Source organism: Wyeomyia smithii, chromosome 3, assembly GCF_029784165.1.
Source record: "Wyeomyia smithii strain HCP4-BCI-WySm-NY-G18 chromosome 3, ASM2978416v1, whole genome shotgun sequence".
NCBI classification, from domain to species: Eukaryota; Metazoa; Arthropoda; class Insecta; order Diptera; family Culicidae; genus Wyeomyia; species Wyeomyia smithii.
This window is the reverse complement of record NC_073696.1, coordinates 211,445,495-211,469,444: the sequence shown is the minus strand read 5'-3', so window position 1 is coordinate 211,469,444 and position 23,950 is coordinate 211,445,495. Positions and strand designations below refer to the sequence as shown.

The window sequence follows — 23,950 nt, the reverse complement described above, 5'->3', positions numbered from 1 at the left end:
GGCAATGATCCTCGCGAGACAGGTTCCGGTAACGAAGTTACCGTGGACGGTTGATCTGAGGGATCCCAATGCCTGATCTTTCATTCTTAGCTGACAAGTGCAAGAGGCAGGATCAACCTGCAGTTTAGAGTTCCGCGCGTGTACTAAGACAGGTGGTTTTTAAACCAGTGGTATCCCCTAATGAATGTATTAAAGACAGTGTTCTTTTCCTTAGATAGCCTTTTCCCGGTAAATAGCTAGGCAAATCAGTGCATGTGCGAAATAGGAGAAAGTGTGCAAAGGGAGCAAGGAGGTAAGAGCCAGATTCTTGCCGAGGGTGGTAGATTATAAAACGGCACGTGCGAGCCACGTTTTTTTTCCCCCAACAGTATCGCTGCTAGTCATCATCCACTACACTTCCGTCAGCACCAGCAGCATTCCTATGCAACACGAGCATCGTCAAACGTTTATGCCTGTACGGAACAGGCCGAAGGACCAATAATCGGCACCACTACCCTTGATGATCTCACCCGTCTAGTGATCGAAGCGCACGCTGTGCGCTGCCAGACAGCAGAGCAGACAACCGAGGAGACAATAGGCGAGACGACAGAGTGACAACCCCCGTTTTTGACCCAGCGTGGCGCTGGTAGCGTACCGAAAGGAGTTCGGTAAAGGAGCACCCGCGTAAAGCGGAGCAACAAGTGAAGCCGCAGAGCAGCAGTAAGCAGACATGGCGGCTACGACATGGTAAACCCTCATGTAAGACCGGCTATGAGTGAGTACGCAAATTTATATATATATTGTCCATGCGCATGCGACTAAGCTAGGGCCGCGACCCTACGCAACCGCCGGTGAATATTACCGCCACCGCACCCGTACTCCTTTAATAGCACACTTAGAAGAGTTAGAATTTGAATGGGAAAAGGATAGGGGAAAGATGATTTAGATAAAACTAGGCCTAGTGAGAATAGTACCAAACTAATTGTAAAACCACTATACAATAAATGTCAAGACGTTAGTGAAACGAAAAATATCAACCTCGCAGTTTGAAATGAACTACATGTAGTTGGACAGCAGGAATCGGCTGTTTCTATGTAGAGGGGATTCACTGTCCTGGTAGATGAGTTAGGGGTTTCCGCTGGTTCGGGAGTACGATTAGTTTTCCGTTCTTCTTTTTTTGTTCTTTTGCTGGGGTGGCTGACTCCGAACTCAGTCCAGAAAAGTTCCCGAATCAGCACGGATCAGATGGAGTCTGCGAGACTGGATTGGGCCAGTGATGAGAATTAACCCTCTACTGGTTTGTTTCTGCGGTATCAAGTACCGCGTTTAAGGGCACTAGGTTTGCAGCGTAGGCAAGTCATCCGACGCGCTTCGGTTGCGGAGTATAGCGAGTCATTGTAAGGTCAGCGGACAGCTTCCCTTCCCGAATCGGGATAAAAAGAACCTCCCCTTGGAAGGTCTCAGGCTGGGCAATCACATCTCGGCGGGTGGTCTCTCTTAGGAGAGTGGCGCATTTAAGCCACCCGCTTATCATCGGGGAGCGATTCGGCCGACCAGTTACAACATGAAGTTTATATCAATTTCTAGAATTTATACTGAAGAAAGAAAACAGAACGACCTTTCAACGCTTTTTTTCTAAAATTTAGATTAGAGTCGAGTGTGGACCAAAAATTATGATAATGACATTGACATTGATAATGACAATAATGACATTGTTGCGTGGAAATTTTATGGAGAGAATTTAATTCTAATCGATCGTGGACACGATTCGCTGAATCAGTAATTCCAAATATAACAGAATAAAATCATTAATCATTTTATCCTGTTGTGATGATTGAACGCTAGGCAGCTATTTTTAGCTTCTGGTGATAAAGAGTATGAAAATTGATTCGTGACTTGCAGTACTCTGAGGTTGGTTTAAAAATATAATCAGTTTATCACCTTTTTTACTCGACAGAATTATGAAAACTGAATTTGAATTCCTCAGTACAATTTAATGCGTAATTATATATGCTTCTGGAAATTGCTATTTTACAGAATAGATGAAAGTTTGATAAATAGCACTGATGTTGCCTGAAGTAAAAAGCAAGTAAACAATTCATGCTTATTTTTGAATTAGCGTCTAGCCACTCTTACTCCCCTGTTTACATTGTAAAATTATATCGTTCGATTTTTTACTTACTTATAGTCGAAATGAACATAATCACGAATCCAGCAAACATGGGGATGCTATAACCTATCCTGAAAGAACAAAACAAAATACAATCTTTTAGTGGCGAAAACTTTTACCAGCGCACGATAAATCCTAAACTTACTTATGAGTTAGTGGACCAACAATAGGATTAGCCAACAACTGAACGAAGGCTTTTGATGCGAACATCAAACCGACCTCGACAGTCTCCTCGACCAGTTCCTTGTGTCGCTCTTCCCGTTCGGCATACCAGCTGGCGTTATCTGTGGGGAGGTTGAAATTTTTCAATTCATTTAATGATTGACATTGAAGTAATTTTTGGCGGCAACTGAGTTCACAGACTTACCATAGCCGGGTGTGGTAATGTCGATGCCATTGTACGGTGTTGTAGTTTCCTTTTCGCAAGGGCTCAACGTCGTCGGAGGGGTCTTAGGAAAACTAGCTAGTGGTGCATCTGGATGCCTGATGTCGTACAGAAATTCGGGAATGATTGGCACTGAAAGAAAAAGAACAGAGTAGGATAATTTTTTACTGTTGGTGCAAATTTTTACGGTCAAAAATCATTTTGGAGTTAAGAGCAGAAACTTGTCGTAGTCACACAAAAAAAGTTTATGATTTTTTTGTCATGACAGAGGTCTATCAACAAAATAAACAGCTGTTGGAATATTAAAAAACAAAATTCACAACAGACGTCTAGCAAAAATGTTTAATAAAAGTTATTTCTAGTATTCCGATTCAGCTGCTTCATAAGGGTTGTCTAGCTGGAACTGCGTAGTCGCATGGTTACAGTGTCCGCTTTGTCAAGCGGATGGTCGTGGGTTCGAATATCAGTAGAATCAGGCCGTTCGACCCTTCCTTTACGCTGAATTCTATAATACCTTTGTGTGACTTTATCTTAACAAAAATAAGTCCTCTTATCAATAAAACTGGCCAGAAGGACGCACAACGAAACTTCTCCAGGGAATAATAATTGGCGATTCCTGTGAATTTTGGTATCCCTAACCATTACTGTTTTTTTTTTCAGACACCTAAATGAGTTTTCTCGTGAATACAACGAGCGACGAACCCGGCGAGCAATTTCTATCCAACGCTTTTACGTAAGTTGACACATTTTGGTAATGGCTTGGGGCACCGAAATTCATAGGAATGGTTGAATAGCTATAATCTTTCATTTTATTCCGGTTTGAGCTTTTGGAATGCACTTTTTTCATTTTGTCGACCAGTGAGAACTGCGGTATACATCAGATAGGGGAACTGCTCCATTATTCATCTCAGCCCGTATATTCATCTCATTCAGCATGCAAACACAATTGAAAACAGGAAAAAACGCATATTTTCTGCTTAAACCAATCTGATAATCCATGAAATGGATTCTTCTTAGTTCATTCTAGATTCCTCATAGAGTATAATCCTCAAAAACTCACTTCAAAGCACTAAATTTGATATTATAGTTGGGCATCTGCACTCGAAAACTCATTTAATTCATTCACCTACCTCAAAAAACAAAATCCGCGCATCGTTCTATACGGCTACAACGGGACTCGTTCAGCAGCCAACCAATTTTTTTTTTTCATCATTAGCGGACCACTTTTTATTTTAATCACTGAACAAAATCACTCACTACACTAAGAATACTTCAATCTTTGAAATGCCCACCTCAAATCTCCTAAAACAAGCTTGAATTAGCAGAAATATATGAGATGAATTTCTACAATTCCTAAATTTCAACTGTATGTATTTTCATCTGTTTTCACTGCGTTGAAGAAAATCAAGAGTTGCCAAATCAGTTCCTGTTAATACGAAGAAATCATACTTTAAATGTTGAATTATTCCGACATAATTGACATAAATCTACAGCACTGTAGTGGTTACCTAGGTTACCAATTTTAGACGTAAACAACTTCAGCGGATATCTAGGTAACTTACTACGACGGGCTGCGGCTACGTTCATTTATGATAATGTGTGTCATTCTTGAATAACAGTGTGATGAATATGGGGGCGTCGTGAGTTAAATAATTGAGCAGTGATTCAAGTTTTGAGATGGATATGGAAGCGTTGTGAAAAATGGTTTTGTTTTACAAAATTCAGGATAAATCTAGCTAATTTTACTAAATATACAATGCTAATCGATTCCATAAGAGTACGTAAGCATATTTAGTTTATTTGTTCAATGATTTAGTGAAAATTTGGTGTTTAATCCGTGCATTCTTCGTGAATATCGGCTTAATGAGATTAATAATGGAGCAGTTCCCCTACTCGGACATATCACAATAGATTCCGAAACATTTTCTGAACATAGTTTAGATCAGTTCTGACGTAAAACTATCGAGAGCGTCGATCCTATCCTTTTTATGATGCTTAAAATTCGATCAATTTCCAACGAATTTTTTTCATTCTAACGCAATCGATTGGAAAATTAGCTATGCGTCCATCAAAACGCGAATAAATGCGATCTCGTGATGCTAACTATTATACTATTGTAACAATTAGAGAATTGTTGAACGCATATTTCGATTAATCGGAGCTATGAACCAAGGCCAAAAATCGACAAAACTCTCAGTCTCAGTCTAAATCAAACTAAACAACCAACCACTCTGTTCTTCCCCCATTACAGCCGACACTAAAGTGTGCAAACGACTAAGCTTTATAAACGAATCGTTGTTATTATTGCTGTTTATAACTCTGAGTATTCGTATAAAAGCTAGCATACTGAAATTAAGTCTTCATTGTCTATCCGATCACTGTAGCAAGAGGATAATTCACTGCAAATTGGATCGACTAGCAGCAAGCAGAGTTGCGGTAAGTCGCAGCGCTGCAGACGGCGATTTCAAATATATCTCTGCCTTCCATAGTGGCCGGGCCAATAGAGGATCCGCAAATCGCAATGCTAATTGGAGATCACCTTCCACAGCGCTACATTTTAGATCGCCTGTCTGTGTGTGAAACACCGTCCTACAGACATGACTGTAGCACTGTTGAACATGTCCAGAATTGTTATTGATACTGTCTGGTTCTTGTGCGTTCCCTCCCAGCCGTTTGGCCGCTGCTTAAAGATAGTTGTGTGTGTGCTGGTGGCGTGTGTTGTAATATTTGTGATTTGCTTGCAGTGTGTGTAAAGAACTAATAAGACAACTGGAATTATCCCGTTTCATCGGTAAATGGTAATCCGAAATGACGATAAATCTAACAATTTTGCCGATGTCACTATTGACCACCAATTACACTTTTCAGCACCTATAAATTATTCTAATTAAGTAGTTATTATTTTTATGCCTCTCACCAAAACTTTGCTAATAGTAATAATAACTACGCAAAAAGCGTATACATATTTAAATTCGTGCTTTTCTTCTTAGTGTTCATTTTTCGTTCACACGAACGTTCGCAAATGTCTTAATTTTTCCACCGTTTCCTCGTCAAGCAAACTCGCCGGTGTCACTGTTGCAACTCCCATGTGGCACTAATTAGCGCTCCAAAATTATTCGATTGAAGTAGTTATTACATTTCTACCACTCGCCAAAACGTTGCTAATAGCGATGAGATGAGTTATTTTTGAAACAATCAAACAGTTTATTTACCTGGTAAATATTACTACATTCAAACATTTATTAAATGTTCAATACAATTTCATTTTTTCTTTTCATTTTCCTTTTAACAGGGTCAATAAAAGAACATTGGTTACACAGCTTTACACAAGCTTTTTTCCTGTGAACTTTGATACCCCTAGCAAAGATAAATTTTTTAAGAGAGTTAAATGAGGTTTCCCGTAAACAAACGTAGAAGCGATGAACCCTGCGAGCAATTACTCTGCGGTCTTTTGACGCACAATTAACAAGAATGGATCAAAAGCTACAATGTTTCTACACAACATCTTTTAGCTGTTTTTTTGCACTGGTTGACAGTGTGATTAGACTAACGGATGACAACTAAAAATTTGGATTTTTTTCGAGGTGCTCATATCCTGCAATAAACACGCTTGGAGATAAATGAGAATATTTATATTTAAGCATTCTGTCTCCTCTTCATACCAGTTATTTTTGTAGTGTTTATGCATGCCCAGTTCTGTTCATAATAGCGTCGTAACATAAAGCTTCAGTTCTGTTCTCAGGAAGGTAGTTAAGAACTGGTTAGAGCATTGCACAAAAACATTTTCCATTTTTGTCAAAACCATGGTTTTGCCTAGTGGCTATATATCAAGAAGTATACCAGAACGAATGTTTAAACAAAATTTTGATTCCATTTCTTCAAAAACACCATACTGATGAAAAGCATGTAATTTGGCCAGATAAATCATCACATTACGTCAAAAAAACACAACCTATTTTGAACAACCACTCAACTCCATTTATACCCCAAATACGCAGCCCAACGAATTTATTTCAGGGTCGGTCAATCGAAGATTTCTTCGGGATTTTGGGATCCTTTGTGTACAAAAACAACAATTTGTAGAATCAAGAGATGCATCCGAAAAGTCGACGTGAATACCGTACAACGCACTTGTTCCGGCATCCTGACAAAGCTTCGTCGAACAGCCGTATCATTGTATCATTGAGCGCAATAAATCAGTTTTTATTCTAGTACATCAGATGTTTTTCAACAGCTTTCAGTTGTCACCCGTAATATGTGGATTCCACACAAATTACTCAAACTAAATCCTTGGACAAGAAAAAACGTTTAGCTGGAGGAAAGGCGATTTAAACATTAAAAATCACGATTTTTTTTAAGTTTTTACTTAGTTTTGTAAATTTATGCACAATTTTTAGTAATCAGAAAACCTTCACTTCTTCTCGGTCGTGTACCTTGGACACCAACAAACATTTTTGTGTAAAAAATCCACATGTCTTCTATTCAGTTTTCATTGTATAGGACAACTAAGCATGAATGGTCATGCTCAATTCTTTTTCAAAAGTGACGTAAAAAAGGTTTTACTGTACACGACTTTAGAGTGGCTCTAATTCCACTCAATATGTATTGCCAGCTGTTAAATTTTTAAATAAATAAATATAGGTTTTTTCGGAACTGGGATGACCCCCGCACCATCTTGAACTCATTAATGGCGATTTGCGATTTCTGGAAATCAGCCCTAAATGGCTAGCCCAAATTTGATTACACTGGTAAACACAGCTCAAACTGGAAAAACTGAAAGATTCTAGCTTCCTAACCATTTCTATGAATTTTGATGCCCCTAGAACAGCGGTTCTCAACCTTTTTTTGTCCGCGTACCCCTTGGCGATATTTTTCATATGGATTGTACCCCCTGGCTTGAAATGTTTTCGTAGAGTGGGAGAGAGTAGTTGTAGATCTTGTTGTGGGAGTCTTGTTCTGGTTTTAAATTGAACTATGGTTTGTTTGATTGCTACAGTCATGTTTTAAGAGCAAGATTGAAAAACAAATGAAGTATTTTAGAAAAAATTGCTTTGTCCGCCATTAGTGGTTTTTTTTTCACGTACCCCCTGAAGGCTTTCAAGTACCCCCAGGGGTACGCGTACCCCAGGTTGAGAACCGCTGCCCTAGAACAGAAAACTTTTTCAGAGACTTGAATGAGTTTTCTCGTAGCGTTGAAACGACGAACCCAGCGAGCAATTACTATGCGACACTCTGACGTATACTTCTAGGGGCTTTAAAATTAATTGGAATGGTTAAAAAGCTATATTCTTTCTTAGGCAACTGTGTTGAGCTTAAGGGCCGCATATTTTTCTCTTTTGTCGATCAGTGTTATCTAAGAAATCGTGATGATTCTCAGAGACCAGCTAGCAATCCCATTCGCCTTTTTTATGTGATGGCCACTTCTGGTTTCTGGCGAACTGTTCAGGGTGGTCAAATCTAATTATTGGTGTTTCCAGAAACAAGATGGAGTCCAGAGGTCCGGAATCGGCCAAGAACTCATCGAGAAATGGCTATTTCCCATCCGGAAGTCCCCAGAGGAACCTGTAGTAAGGGACATTCACATATATCTTTTGGATGATTCCTGATGAAAAATGCTGGAGATAGAGGTGCGCATTTTATAAAGGGTGATTTTTTTGCTATTTGGTTTTTCGTGTATTCAGATTTGACAATATAATATATATATAATCGAATTTTATTACCAAAATTCGTGCTCTGTGAAAAAAGTTCTTCACGCATTACGATTATTTTATGGTCGTCATAATCGACCTACTGAGCAAGCTATTCAAGCTATTGTGACGAAATTTCAAACCAGTTTTACTCTGTTGGACATAAACCCACCAACACGTATACATAGAGTGCGTACAGAAGAAAATTTTGCTGCCGTATCAGCCAGTGTAGTGAAAGACCGTGAAATGTCAATTCGACGCCGTTCGCAGCAATTGGGCTTGTGTTATTCGACTACATGGAAGATTTTACGGAAGGATCTTGGTGTAAAGCCTTACAAAATACAGCTTGTACAAGAATTGAAGCCGAACGACTTGCCACAGCGTCGAATTTTTGGTGAATGGGCCTTAGAACAATTGCCGAAAATCCACTTTTTATCGAAAAATTGTGTTCAGTGACGAAGCTCATTTCTGGTTAAATGGGTATGTTAATAAGCGAAATTGCCGAACTTGGCTCGAAGAGCAACCAGAGGCAATACAAGAATCGCCAATGCACCCAGAAAAATGCACGGTTTGGTACGATTTACACGCTGAAGGCATCATTGGTCCGTACTTCTTCAAAGATGATCAAAATCGCAACGTTACGGTCAATGGCGCTCACTATCGCGCGATGATTTCTAATTTTTTTGCCGGAAATGGAAGAGCTGGGTCTTGTTGACATGTGGTTTCAGCAAGACGGAGCAACGTGCCACACATCGCGCGAATCAACGACATATCGACATATTGCGGAATGAGTTCGGTGAGCAATTCGTCTCACGAAATGGACCGGTGAATTGGCCGCCTAGATCATGCGATTTAAGACCGCTAGATTATATTTTGTGGGGCTACGTTAAGTCTCCCGTCTATGCGGATAAGCCAACAACAATTCCAGCCTTGGAAGACAACATTACACGCGTTATTCGCGAGATACTAGCGAAATGCTCGAAAAAGTGACCCGAAATTGGACGTGGCCAACATTTGAATGAAATTATCCTTAAAAAGTAAATGGCATAAACCAATTTATCGGCTCAAATAGAGATTTCATACAGTTTTGTAGTTTACAGTTTTGTAGAAAAACCAAATTCTTAAAAAATCACCCTTAATTTTGAAGCAGAAATGTAAATTCTCCCACTATGGGTTCCTTCGGGGCATCCGAGTTGTTCCGGAAGTGGCCAATGCAGCCTATATCCAGAAATATGTCTTTTGAAAGATTCCTGATGAAAAATCCGGAAAATAGAGATGTCATACGTTATATTTTGATGCAAAAATGTTAATGTCCCATACTACAGGTTCCTCTGGGGACTTTCGGATGGGAAATAGCCATTTCCCGATGGGTTCTTGGCTGATTCCGGATCTTGATGAACCATTCGCTTCTGAAATAGTTTTGTCATCTATGTCAATGATGCAAATAAGCATTTTTATTAGGTAACCTATTACCTTGTTCAGCCAAAAAATAGCAGGTTTGACATACCTACCGGAACTTAAGAATATTTCCTACATCCGGTGACTTAGACCACATTTGTAATCAGAAAATGAAACTTAAAAATTTTTTAGTTTAATGGTGTTAGAATCATTAAAATTGAATCATATTTGGCAATGCTACAGCATGTCAAATTTCATCAAAATTTTGCCTATCCCTGTACAATCCAATAGGGGTATTTCGGTTCTGTGCGTTCTCAGAATATTGATGTTGTATTTGAAGTGATAATGGCCATATAAGATGTGAAATGTGACGAAATACTTCATAAGTGTGTTATGCTAATGCGGCAATCTGTCTGGCATGGAAACTACTGTACCGATCGTCGTGGAATTTTATATATAGGGCATTTTAGGGGCGGCAAAGGTCTCCCTCCTCTAGAAGGTAGGGTTTCCATCAAGCAAAACAAACCCAATTTGAGGTTTTTAGGAGCAACAAATATTTCTGTGATAGTTTGACAGTTTTCCCTTCTCTGCAAGGGAGGGCTATCATACAAATAAAACACAAATTTCTGCCTAACTCTAGAAATAATCAAGCAAATGGAACCAGATTTGGCAAGCAGAGGTTTTTAACGGTAATAAATTATAACATAGTGGTTTGATATCCCTCCCTTCTCTGGAAGAGAGGGGTGTCATACAAAAGAAACACAAATTACTGCACAAATCGAGAAATAATTAAACAAATAGAGCCAAATTTGGCATGTGGGAGTTTTAGAGACAAAAACATATTTTCATAGAGGCTCGACACCCCTCTCTCCTCTAGAAGGGAGGGCTCCCATACAAAAAAAAAACAAAAGTTTCGGCACAACCCAAGAACTTATCATGTAAATGGATCTAAATTTAGCATGTAAAGGTTTTGGGACCGAGAATTATTTTTAGGGGGTTTCCCCCTTCTGGAAGGAAGGGCTCCTATACTATCAAATACTAATTTATGCATAACTCGGGAACTAATTAAGCAAATGGAACTAAATTAAACATGTGGAAGTTTTTGGAGGAAAGAACTTATGGTTTGACACAGATATTTCAACCATTTTTTTCAGAAAACAGCCTTATACCCCGTTCACACTACACCGCATATCACCTGATATCAGGCGATTCGTGCTATCTTGGCCATATCACCATCCATATTACCTGATATCCCATACAATCGAGCTGTCAACGGATATCACCTCGGCTACATGCTATCGCTGATATCATGTTCGAAAACCAATAATAAACACAATTCAAGCAGTTGGCAACACGGCCAACAGACATTTGACGCAACCCTACAAATTTCGCACTTCGCGTTGCATGCGAGAAAAAAGGAAGGAAATATTTTTGCTATTTTCATCCCGCACATGTTGTCAATTGCATATGAGAGTTCGCGTTGGTGCGAGCCAACTCACTGACATCTCTATCCTAATACCATTGCTCTTGTTGTCTTGTTTTAGCTTTGACCTGTTTTTGTTTTCTTCTCTTTTCAATTACTAAAGCAAATGTCAAATCATATCAGCTCACTCTAATGTGAACGTTCGAGGTGATATCTGATATCATCAAGCGATATCAGGTGATATCCGGCGTAGTCTGAGCAAGGCATTAAATGATCAGGAAAAATATCAATATTAATAATCATCAGGTAAAATTTAATTACTTTGTGTTTTCCAATAAAATAAAATTGAAAATAACAATCAAGGTTAGTGCAATAGATTTCATTGATAGAGAGGCTTAGTTTCGATTGCGTGTATGAGTAATCGGTATGATGAATTGGTGAAGGTATTAATCCTTGAAAAACGCGACCTCAAACTTTTGTTAGCGTTTAAAAAAAGTTCCACCGGGTTCCCCTCAGAAACATGTATCAAAAGTTTGCTTGAAGTGTCCCCTACAAAATATATAAGAATTAGCTGCAACCTCATGCAACTCTGCGAGATTTTTTATTTTTCGTAGGTCAATGCCGATCGCTCGTGAACCGGCAGATTTTTGAGAAGTGGGTTAACTGCAATGTAAGCAAAAGAACATCATGTGCATTTCGATATATGACATTGTCTTTACTAGGAGACAAAGTTGAGCAGGTCTATGAAAATTTGCGCAAGTTCTCTGTTGTATGTTGTTCGAAATTGAACTCGAAGTGAGAGAAACGCAATAAAATAAAAAAGTATTTCATGAAAAAACATGAAATTTGGTTGAAGTCACCGCTTGCTCTTCCTCGATTCGATGAGAATAATAATTATGAATACAACAACATTTCTTCTCGTGCGCGTCCTCAGGAACTTTTTGGAAGCTGCTCAACCAGAACTAGAGAACGGCGAGTTGCAGAGCTCGTTGAAAATAATTCCCCAGAAGAACTAGTATTTGCTGCTACCGTTTCGAACAACTATTCCAATTCGTTTGAAGATTACTTAAAACTTGATTTGATATAATACGCATTACCGATTACCACCATGAACAGAGGCCAGAAATTGACTCCACATGCCACATGCCAATGAAATTTGAGATGACGGCTTACTGTTTCTGGGAAACAACTGAAAATATTCGAATACCACCCAATATGGGTATTTCCAGAATCAAGACGATGTACGGGAGTCAAAAGGCAAGGATGTTCTCATTCCGATAAAACCTTTTATTTCATTTTTTGTCTTTTGAGTTTGAACGTATCACATATACGATTCGTCATGCATTTGCAGACTATAAACAAATCGCAAGGTTAATCTTTGAACGTATTTTAAATAAAAAAAAAATGTTTGAAATTATTTAAACAAAGAAAAAATGGGAACAAATTTTGCTGGGTGCTGGCAATGAATAGTTTAAATTTTTGCGTATATTAGGATGATTGACGTGAATTTGTCCATATACTACACGACTGGCAGCCATTCGAAATTCACCGTCTTTTAACCCCAGAACCGCAGTCAAACGAATGAACGTTTAGTTTCTGTCACACCAAAATTAGATTACGTTTAGTTTTAGATGAAATTTGAAATTTCGCTTCAATCTGAGCCGAGTCAACCCGTTGGCCACCGGTAAACACACCAACATCAACAAGGTCTCGAAAGTTTTTCCAGAATAATAATTGCGTTACTGTGTACATCTTCAGCAGCCGCAGTGGGTGTTTGGCAGCAGCTGAAACGATTACACGGGGCGGCCTCGGGTTGGCTACCAAGTGTAAATGAAACAAGTTGTTAATTTCTTGTTTATTGTGGAATAAACCAGTTATCCTTAAATTGGATTAAGCGGTGCAACACTGCTCATCAAGTTCTTGTTTTAATTTACCGCTGCTTCGAGCAGAAATATAATTCTACGCTCTTTACACGATACAGAGGACGGCAGTCAATCTAATGGGGATGGATTCAAGCGTACATTCTTGACAGTTTCCTTAATTTTTATCATCATTAACCAATATTAGTGTTTTTATTTTACCCTGAACTGTTGGTGCAAGTAGAGTTCGTAAATAAGTATAATAATAATTATTCTGTCCAATTTATCAACCATGGCAAACCCCAACACATTTCCACCGATCGAGAGTCACATTACTCGCGATGTTCCGAAACATAGTGAAAATAACTTTCTACCATTTTCCTTCCCGAGGCACACCGGCTTCCAATGACACTCGTTACTATTACCGGATGTGTCAATAGGTTGTCGAGTTGCAAAATTTCCCTTTCCTGAAAAACCCTCCTCCGATCCTGTACAGGGTAAAGTGATACATAATTGAATCACTGTGAAATTTATTAGATCGCAAATTGTTCGCTTTTATGTTGCCATCAACCTTATTTGTTCCATTTTGTCACCTTCTATCAATCCTGGTAGGCGACATATCGCAAGGCAGGCAGAAGTGAAATGGTTTAAAAAAGGTACGAATTTATTTATGGTTGAGCGCTTCTTTGTCAGCAGTTTTTCCATACTTATCCTCGAACGAACCCCTGGTATAGCGCATATTATACGGCCATACTCCGTCGAGTAGACGAGCAACAATTGGTTTTACTACCACCCTGGGTCTCGGCTGTATGGATATATTTTGATTGGCTCATTTTACTTGCAGGGGTGAGCAACTGATGGGAAACTGATTCCATCGACCGGTCCTGCTCCTGGGCTGGGTTGACTTGCACCGCACAACCTTTGGCGATTGATTTTCGCTTTCTTTCATCACCGAAGGCACGCTGCGTGATGTTGCCTCCGACGGTATCGCAACCAGTATAATCTGCACTCTGATGGGTATCGGAATTTTATTTTGAGACTTTCAATTGTATCCGACGTTTCAGGTTCAAGAATTCCTGAAGCTGTGGTTTGATCTAATTTGGCATAGAACATCACTTGATTTGTCATTATAATTGATAAAAAATCAAGTGGTGCTCACAAGATTACAATAACAGTTTATTAATACTGAGATCTTAAACTAGTTAGTATTTAAGATGTCAAGCGATGAGAGGTAATAATGCCAACAGGTAAATTTTCCTGATTCGCCTGTCTTGCTTGGGAGAATATCAAATTGAGGATGCCAGTAGATGGGGTTTATGCTTCGTTAAACGTTGAAACAACTTGCCCTTATCCCCGTTGTGTACAGCAAGGCATTGGTAATCGACACTCAAAGTCCTAGTAATACTACCGTTACTTGATACAGGTTATTTTTTAGAGGGTTAAATGTTGAGAAAAAATCACAAAACACACAATTTTACACTAATATGTTTTTGAAATTTTCAACTCTTAGAGCTTTGACGAGTTTTATTACAGTTTGACTACATATTATTATTTTGACTCCAAATTGTTCTCGTATCTTGTACTGATTAACACCCTAATATCAATAACTCAATTAAAATTCTTATAAATGTTATATATTTCCATTTTAACAAAATTTCATTCACTAGGTATTGATATTTTTTCTGCGCTTCGCAGTAACACCATTTTGCAGTTTCAAGTTTTGAAGTAGAATACTTCTCTCAGGAAGTTCGGCTACATAGGGATGTGAAATAAAAATCTAAAACCGAAAAAAGTGAAAAATATGTCCAATTTCAAATGCTAATAAATCGGTTAGTATTCGATGGATTTCCTTCGTTCTTGCAGCAATAGATTGGAAAATCTTCTAAGATTCTTCCCAAAATAAGATAATTGTAATTTTATTATTCACACTATTGTACTACTGAAAATAGTCAAGCCTTGTCAAAACGAAAAATTCGACCTCTGATTGGTCGTTATATGCTTGCTTCCCAAGCACGGTCGACAGGATTATATACCTTGCAATTGAAAACATGCTACTTGGCCTATATAAGAGCCTGTTTCAGCCGGAGCCGCTCATAATAGTTCTAAACAGCGACAACAGCAGTCGTCCTTCCTTAGCAGCAGCATTAGCCCTGTGGTTGGTCACCACGTCTCAGGAGCAGCGCGGTTCTTCTCAGCGTGTGTCGCCAGACAACTATTATTCCCCCCGTGTTGGGGCAGCATGAAGAAATCCAATTTCGGAAATCAAAATGCCTTTTTAAGGCAAATAAACAAGTCATTGAAAGTTAATAATTTTTGTCAACGCAAGCAAGCATTCTGTGTTGCATCCTAGCAATTCAAATTTGTCGCACCCGTCTAATTTACTGAATGTTAAATAGCTTCCACAGTGCATGTTGTCCGTGTATCTTAATTCCACCAATGTTAGGGCAGTTCAAAGGTTGTAATTAGCAACCGATTTTGAACCGCAAAATGCTTTTTTCAAGGCAAATAAAAAAATAATTGAAGGTTAATAATTTTCTGGCATCAACACAAGCAGACATTCTGTGCGGGATGCAATCAAATTCTCTTGTAGTTGTAAAATTTTTACTTTATTTAGTAATCCCCCCACTGTAGGAGCAGCGCAAAGGCTGCGATCAGCATGACCAACTTTGAATAACAAACGGTTAACGTTTATTCACTAAAAATTCATCCAATTTAAAACAGGGTTTGTCTGAGTACAATAATTTGCACAAAAAGACATTAAAAATTTTACCGCATTATTAGACGCGTTTCTCCAGTCATGCCTCGTGAACGTGAAGCTTCCCCATCACAGACATAGATTTCGTGCTCCAGCACGTTATAACACGTGGAAATTGTCTTTTTACTAGTCCTGCCCATAGTTCAAAAATTGGCTAATATGCCATTTTTACCAAAATCGAGAAAACAGTTTCTCGTGATGGTACACACCCTAAACAAGGTCCCTACGGAAGCCGATTGTCAAAAATTGAATTTGGGAAGGCAGCAAACGTGAAACAATTTTGGCTAATATCCAGAATAATTGAGAATTTGGCTAATATCCAATATCCAATTTGAACCTGTGGCATGTTCACGAACCAGTGTATTATTACTGAACTGTGTTTCTTCTAACTTTCGAAAGGGTGTTGTAGCTTGGTGGTTACTGGCGACAGGTGAGCGATCGTAAGGCCATTGCATCAAATTTGACTTTTTCACGAAGAATATTTGATGCTACAAGAATTTATTTGTTGTACTGCGAAACCCAATGATCAAAACGTGTGACTGTTTGCTTTTGTCATAAACCTTCACATTTAAAAAAATGATATTTAGCTCTTTGATTAGGAGTATTATTAATAAAGATAAGATTCATTTTTTATTTTGGATTTGATGAGAAAAAATAGGAAAGTGGATTGTGAGATTACCATGAATAATAATATTTTCGTTATATTATTATACTGCCGCACGTAACAATTGTCTCGTCGTCCTTTTCATCCTCACTTGTGCTTCCGTGTTGTTTTATTGAATTTAAAACCAATTGCATCACCAACGAGTACGATATAATTCACATCGTATAAATATTAGCCGAATTGCACACCGTTTTGTCAACTGACCTTTCGTTTATAATTGAAAAAAACCTAAATTGATCCACCTAGCAGTGCAGAAACCTTTGTTATACTAACTATTACTACATACAAATTTATACTAACTATTACTACATATAAATTTGTTATGCAGGTAAACACCATAAATCGTTTAAAATAATATTCAAAAGATAGTTTTCCAGAGAGTGAACCAAATAACATCACTGAATCAAACCTCGATGAGATTCTCACATACATTTTCAATACCACAATGGCTTCGTTTTCAAAAATCGCAAAACCCAGAAAAGAACACAATGATTATAGATTATGGATTAGCATCGAATATTTCCTACGAACCGAAGTAAAGTCCTACAAACTTGCTCTCAAGAAATTATAGTTCAGAATTTTACAGCGCATTAAATGATTTGTTACCATAGAAAAATTGCTTGAATCATACGTGTGTTTATTTCAAGAAATCAACAAAAATTTTGATAAAATCTGTGAGCATCAAGTGCTAAAAGATTTTATTGAAATATTTATAACTGCTGTTGAAATGTCAATTCCCAGTACACATCAGATTCTGTTAAGAATTGTTAAATTAATTCTATTTCGAAAGCATTTTTTCAAAATTAAAGTTTTTCGCAAGAATTGAGGATTTTGACTGTTTAAAGTGTACTCGGGAACGTAACTCTTGTTGGAGACCTAGGCTGTATGGTAAAATCTGAAACACTCAGAATTCTATAAAACTTGCTGCCAAAACGAGGATCGAGATAACATGGATACTCTGTTTGCACTGACCTTAAAATAAATTTAAAAAACAATATTTTTATATTATACAAAAGGGAAGTGTATCAAGTAAACGAGAACCGGAGCATTGCAGTTTCCTCTGAAATCTATTGAATATTGTTAGTAAAAAACTATTAAAAATAAAATGTTCATTTATTTACACCAGTTAGTACGAACTACCATAGTATGAAAATTATGCACAAATGTCTTTTACTCTTAGTTTCTTCTGAGAAATAAATAGTAGTTGAAAAAAAGAGAGAGCGAGAGAAAGAGAGATAGTGATATAAAAAGGAATATAGAGAGAAATGATCCAAAAAGTAAAATACTCCATGTTTAAAAATTCTTTCGTAAATATTCTGAAATTCAAGCAACCAATAAAAAAACTCGCTCAGTATGATTTTCAAAAGGGTTTGGAGCTTCCATTTGCACTTGTTAACACTTGAATCGATGCATTCTGTGAAAGGTGTGATTTTTTTTTAAATTTTTTTTGTTCGATTTTTATATACTACACATGTAAACAACATATTTACAAATACTAACGTACATACACACATACACATGTATACAGGAAATGTTCATTTAGACGAACTGAGTCGATTGGTATACGACACTTGGCCCTCAACAGATTAATTTAATGTTTAAAGTTAAACACTCTATGTAAAAAAATACTCTTTGATCAATATCTCAAAATCTAAGCCAATAATCAAAAATCCACTCGGTAGCATTCTGGGGGAGCACAGTAGCTTTCATTTGCATATAAAATAATCAAAATCGGATATTGCGTTCTATAAGAAAGGTGCGTTACTTTTTTGCGTCACATACATACAGACAACATACATACACACACACATACACACACATACACACGAACAGACATTGCTCAGTTCGTCGAACTGAGTCGAATGGTATATACCACTCGGCCCTATGGTCTCCGGATCTATTTTGCGTTTTTCGACCGATTTTATAACCTTTGTTTGGTATAACAAAGGTAAAACGGCTACTGTGTTAAAAATACGTGGCGGATGGAATTTTTCTACAGATTTCTCTGTTTCAACTCAACGGCAAGGGTCCAGCATATATGAAGGGTGACATACTCAATAAAAAAGTTGTCATGAGCAGTCAAAATATGTTGTACCGACAAAAAACTTTCAAAGGCGTTTTTCTCGATTTGATGCCTACGGCATATTAGCCAATTTTTGAATTATGGGCAGTAGTGCAACATTTCTTGGAAGTGTTTTATTATTCTCGGGTAAGAGACTACGAGTGCATTTATTGCATTTATTGAGAAATCCATCGGAAGTGTATTCAGTGCTATGTCTAAATATATGAACGCCAAATACAAGCGTGATGCTCGGAAACGCGCGAAGGACCAGCATGGGGGAAGTGCATCGAAGAAACCAAGTACCAGTACGGAGGTCAATTTAAAAGCAGCCAGAGGTAACACGTGTCCAACCTCTGGTTGGGACGCTGGAGAAGGGCCTTCTACTAGAGGTAGGATAAATTGAACCATTTTTAGGACAACCAACAAATGAATTGAAGATTTAATATTTTCTTGTTCTGAGCTTTAACCAAAAGTTAATTATCTTAATTTGAATTCACATGTACATATACTCTGACTGTTGAAACTTGTTTGCGCCGCAAAGAGTTTGTACTTTTCCTGTTCAGTGAGGTCGTATTTATATGTGCAAACTGAAATTGAGTAGTACTTCAACTTCGTTTGCACAGAATTTTCAATACTGCCAATGAGCGGTCAACATTTATTTACTAGGAAAAATGACTGACACGCAAGCAACCGGGTTATCTTTCTTGTAAAAGTATTCTACTTCAACCTTGCGGTCGTGGCTTTGCACACAACCTTCCTGTGATTTTTTTTCCTATCACCTTGTTTTTCGTTTTGCAACAATCTGTTACTTCAATTTCCAATTTTTCAAGCTGTGCTCTGTAAATGTTTTGAAATGTTTACCCATTAAAGCCTCGAGAACACAAACTACCGTTCTTGTTTAGATGAATGTTAGAATGACTGTTTATGATTAATGAGTTTTTCTACCCTACTAGAATTTTCTGGCTTCATACCGTTTTAATACATTTTATTATTTTGCATCACTTTAGATTGAATCTGGCAAAATATTTCTACAGACCGCACACTATCAAATGCTGACATTGTGCTTGTCGCAATTCTTGAAAATTCTGCCAGGAACTTGAAAATTACATACATCGCTGAATTTTCCCAGCTGTTGGAGTTTCGGCAATTGAGTTTAAGTATTTGCAATTGAAGTACTCTTTCATAGAAATGTTAAATGGACTTTCTCAAAGAGATTCCAAAGTACATCCTTCCCCTAATCTGCACAATCCAGAAGCATGCAGAAAGTATCTCGCTTGTATGCGGTCAATTTTGTTCGCAAAAAGCACCCAATTTCCCTATGTTAAAGTATTGGTGGTTGAACAACCTAGCCGTGGAAGTTGATCAAAATTTTTGCGGAGAATGACATTCTCGCCAAGTTCGTCCTCACCGTCCGTCGTTCTGGTCTGAATCATTTCTGCCAACAAAGAAAGCAGAAGGAACATAATTTTCCGATTAGGAAACATTACCAAACGGGGGGAAAAATCTGACAATGTGTCGTACGCCAGAGGAAATGGAACCAGATGCTTATCGACCTGGAAAGCTGAAAAGAGGGTTGGCTGTTTGAATGGGCACATTTCGTCAATTGAGTCCATTGTACTGCTAGAGGAGCGTCTTAATCGGGCATGTATCTGACATCACGTTATTGCAGAGTCAGTAGTTTATGAAGAACTGCTAGTTAAACAGGTGAACTTATGAAATATGAAGATCACAAGTGCATGAACGCTTATACGGGTCGCTTCATTTTCCCTTATCAGTGAGGTTATCAGTAGGTTATTCGAGAGCGTTAATATATTTTAATTGCATGGTAAACACTCGTTTTCCATCATTTATTTGATATAAAACACCAGGGACTCATTTCGAAATATTCGAATCAGCTGTTTTAATCCTACTTGTTCGATTTTACGGTACATTTTTTTTAGCTAAATTGGCTTTCGCTGTACTGCCGTTCGTGTGTTGTTTTGTTCCAGTGCAGGAAAAATATGAAAATAATAAAAATGGATCATCGGTCGACCACATGCCCTTAACTTGTCCTGCACACAGCTGCTGGAGAGAGTAAATAATACAAATCCGCATCACGCGTTGAACTTTGGGTGGTCGAAACTTTTCGATGGACTTAATTATGTATCCCTTTATAAGTAGAAATAAGGTTAAATTGGGAAAGCTGGACATTTATTTCAGGAGGGTTTTGCAAGCATTTTCAATATATGTTTTAAAAGCGTGTTTTATAGTACTCAAAAATTACACATTTTTTTACCTGTGCGGATTTTCAGTACAGAGAGCTTATATTTAAAACCTCCATATTGCTAAGAACATTACAAAATGCTTTTAAAACATTTTTACATCCAGACTGGGCCAGACCCATTACGCTAAGGTTAGACGCAGCCTGAGCAAATTTCCTCTCTCGGTGCGGTACTTCCATCAGGGTAATTTTCAATAGCTATTACTTTGCACTTTTCCGGAACAAACCCGACAAAATGTCGACGAGGCATTGCTGCAAGGGAAGAAAAAAAAGGCATAGCTGTTACTTTCTATCGCTGCCGGTAGAACGGAACACATTATTCACATAACGCTCCAGTGGGTTATTTAAAGATTCACGTCTCGGACCCAATCATGGCTGCAAAGTTTGACACAAAGTTTGATCTTATTCTGTTGGAAATATGATAAAAATTCTATTGCCATTATTACACATTGCTGATGAACAAAAGTTATGTTACCCGCGTCTAGTTTTCATATTGTTGATGTGTTTTAGAGTAAAGCTAGAGTAGAGACGTTTAACTTTATAATAATCTAAACATATAAATATGTAGCTTTGTCTGCCTGTCTGATCCATATAAGCTTGAAAACTACTGAACCGATCGGTGTGAAATTTTGTATTTTAGGGGCCAAGAAAGGTGACTAAGATAGTTTGAAACCCCTCCCTCTCATGGACGGGAGGGGTTCCATACAAATGAAACACAAATTTCCGTACATCTCGAGAACTAACCAAGTAAATGAAATTAAATTTGGCAGGTGAATGTTGTTAGGGTAACAAATATGTCCGTAATGGTTTGACACTCCTCCCGCTTCTGTAAGGGAGGGATCCCATACAAATGAAACACAAATTTCGCTGAGCTCGAGAACCAATCAAGCAAATACAACCAAATTTGGCAGGTGAATGTTACAAATGTGTCCATGATAGTTTGACACTTCCCCTTTTCTAGAAGGGAGGAATTACCAACAAACTAAACACAAATTTCTGCACATCTCGAGAAATAAATGAATGGAACCAAATCTGATATGTCGAGCTTTTCGAGAGCAAGAAAAATTTTCATGGTTCTTCGTCACCCCTCTCTCCTCTGGAAGAGAGGGCTCATACAAATGAAACTAAAATTTTCTTCACAACCTAAGAACTAATCAAGTAAATGGAACCAAATTTGGCATGTGGAGATGTTTGAGAGTAAAAAATATTTCGACATCCCTTCCACTTCTGGATGGGAGGGCTCTTATACAAATCAAATTACAAATTTCTATGGTGGTCTGACACTCCTCCGTACTCTGGACGGGGAGGAAGGTCTCCCATACAAATTGAACAGGTTTTCCGCAAAAACAGCCAAAAACGATCGAGTCGATGCACAAGAGCCAAAACTCGACTCCAGACGTCATTTTCAAATTTAAGATGGAAACTTCCAATTTCTAATAGGGGTGTTTCCGGAACCAGGCCAGAAAATGTCTCCAAATGCCATTTTGAAGTCCATGATGGCGACTCCCGGTTTCTGAAAACAGCGCATGCACTAAAGCCATAATTAGACCTCAGACAATATTTTGAATTTTGAGATGGCAACTTCCGGTTTCTGGAAAACTGCCAGAAATGGCCAATTTCCATCCAATATGAGTAATATGTGTTTATGTGAATCAATGAACTTGGAATGTTCAAATTTATGTTATTAAACACAAATATGGGCGGGACGAAGTGCCGGGCAGCTAGTGAATGATAAAGTTCATTTCAAAACGTACAAAAACTCCACTTTTATCTCTCCTTCTCATAATGTTATGTTTCTTAAAATTGGTACTTAGGGGCAGGCTCGTAAATGGTCAACACGTGTGCGTGCGTCACAGTAGGCTTTCGCTCGTAAATGTAGTACAACCGTCGCCTCTCGCACAAAGAACAAGATGGTCAATCGACACTCGCGCATCGAAGAGGTGCACACTGTCATTCGTTTGGTGATGTTATTTTGGCCTGTCTACTTCGTTCTATCTATGTTGAGAAATAATATTACAACATCACTTATTTAAGTTATTTCGTAAATCTCCGCACACAACGTGCGTAACATTCATTTCTAGAAAAAAATGTCAAAATACGTTTGAGAAAAAAAAAACGTGGTGGTGGCGAGCACTCGTTTGACATGTTTGTTCCAGAATGTATTTAGACAGCGAGCTTTGCCACCGTCAGAGGAAAAAAAAGCCGATTATCGCAGTGAAAAGTGGTTCTACCGTGACGATTTACAAGACTGAGTTTTCGAATACGTGGAGTGTCACAAATATTTTAGTTTTGCTCTATCTCATAAGCGTGAGCAAGGGAAAGTCAATTTGTCAATTTGTCCAAATTAACCTTGCAGAGACGGAGTTTTTTTCAGCATAAGGTAAAGACTCCCTGCAGAAATGGCTTATACGACAATTTTGCAATTGATGACAAATGAAATGTCAAAGACACATTACATTTTAAATGAATCAACTTCATCGAAAACGCGATGATTCTGTCTCATAGATGAAACAAGATTTTGAGGTTTTGCATGGTCCAAGCGAAAAATGCTCCCTCCTCGTAAAAGGGAGAGGATCATATTCAATGACAAATTGTTATTGCAGCTTAGAGTATCGCGTACACTCTTGATATTACAGTAAACAGATTTCAAATGAGTTAATATTACGTCGAAATAAACCTATTTCAATATTGTAGAGGAATTGGGGCAAAATTGACATGTTGCTGACATTTTACGTGTATCAGACACCTACCAATCGATTTCTGAGACTTTTTTTCTCAATATAAGGCATAATTTGTCCATCACACTCAGATATTAACGAATCAATTAATGCTGTACATTTTTTATATTATTTTGCTTTGTGAAATATATAAAAACCATGCCAAAACTGTTTTCGTAGAATCACCGTTTAGAACTCAGTTTTTGTTCGATTCAAGATCTATTTTTTTAAAGATGGCAAGAGAATGCTATCATGTGGAAAAACTGTTAGAATTTTGATATTTGGCCTTGAAACAAAATCGCGTCAAAAAAAAACAACGAAAATTTCTGATTTCTCAAAAACCCGAAACGGCGCCATTGTTGCCACTTAAGGTGAAATTTGACCAAACTCGGGAAAATTGGTTTTTGCATAAGAAAATCATACATAGAAGCCAAGGCGAAAAAATGGTTGCACTGTGTTACCATATAATTCGGTACATAAAGGTCCTATAGCAGCGTATTTATTTCAATAACTTTTTTTTCTCATCAGACTGGTCAGGGTGGGGGGTAGCGATAGTGTATTCGTCATTTGAAAACTTCTAAATCAAACATG

At 38.0% G+C, this 23,950-nt stretch overlaps 1 protein-coding gene across 9 annotated transcripts in view; it reads right to left on the bottom strand.

The window, feature by feature from the left end:
• Positions 1 to 23,950, bottom strand: part of LOC129727512 (synaptic vesicular amine transporter) — an 86,223-nt gene that overhangs the window by 13,938 nt on the left and 48,335 nt on the right. For all 9 annotated transcript variants that reach the window (XM_055685404.1, XM_055685406.1, XM_055685407.1 and 6 more), the window contains 3 exons: positions 2,517 to 2,666; positions 2,295 to 2,433; positions 2,162 to 2,220 (listed from right to left, as the gene is read on the bottom strand). In XM_055685404.1, the coding sequence (XP_055541379.1) occupies positions 2,162 to 2,220; positions 2,295 to 2,433; positions 2,517 to 2,666 (348 nt within the window). The remainder of the gene's footprint in view (positions 1 to 2,161; positions 2,221 to 2,294; positions 2,434 to 2,516; positions 2,667 to 23,950) is intronic.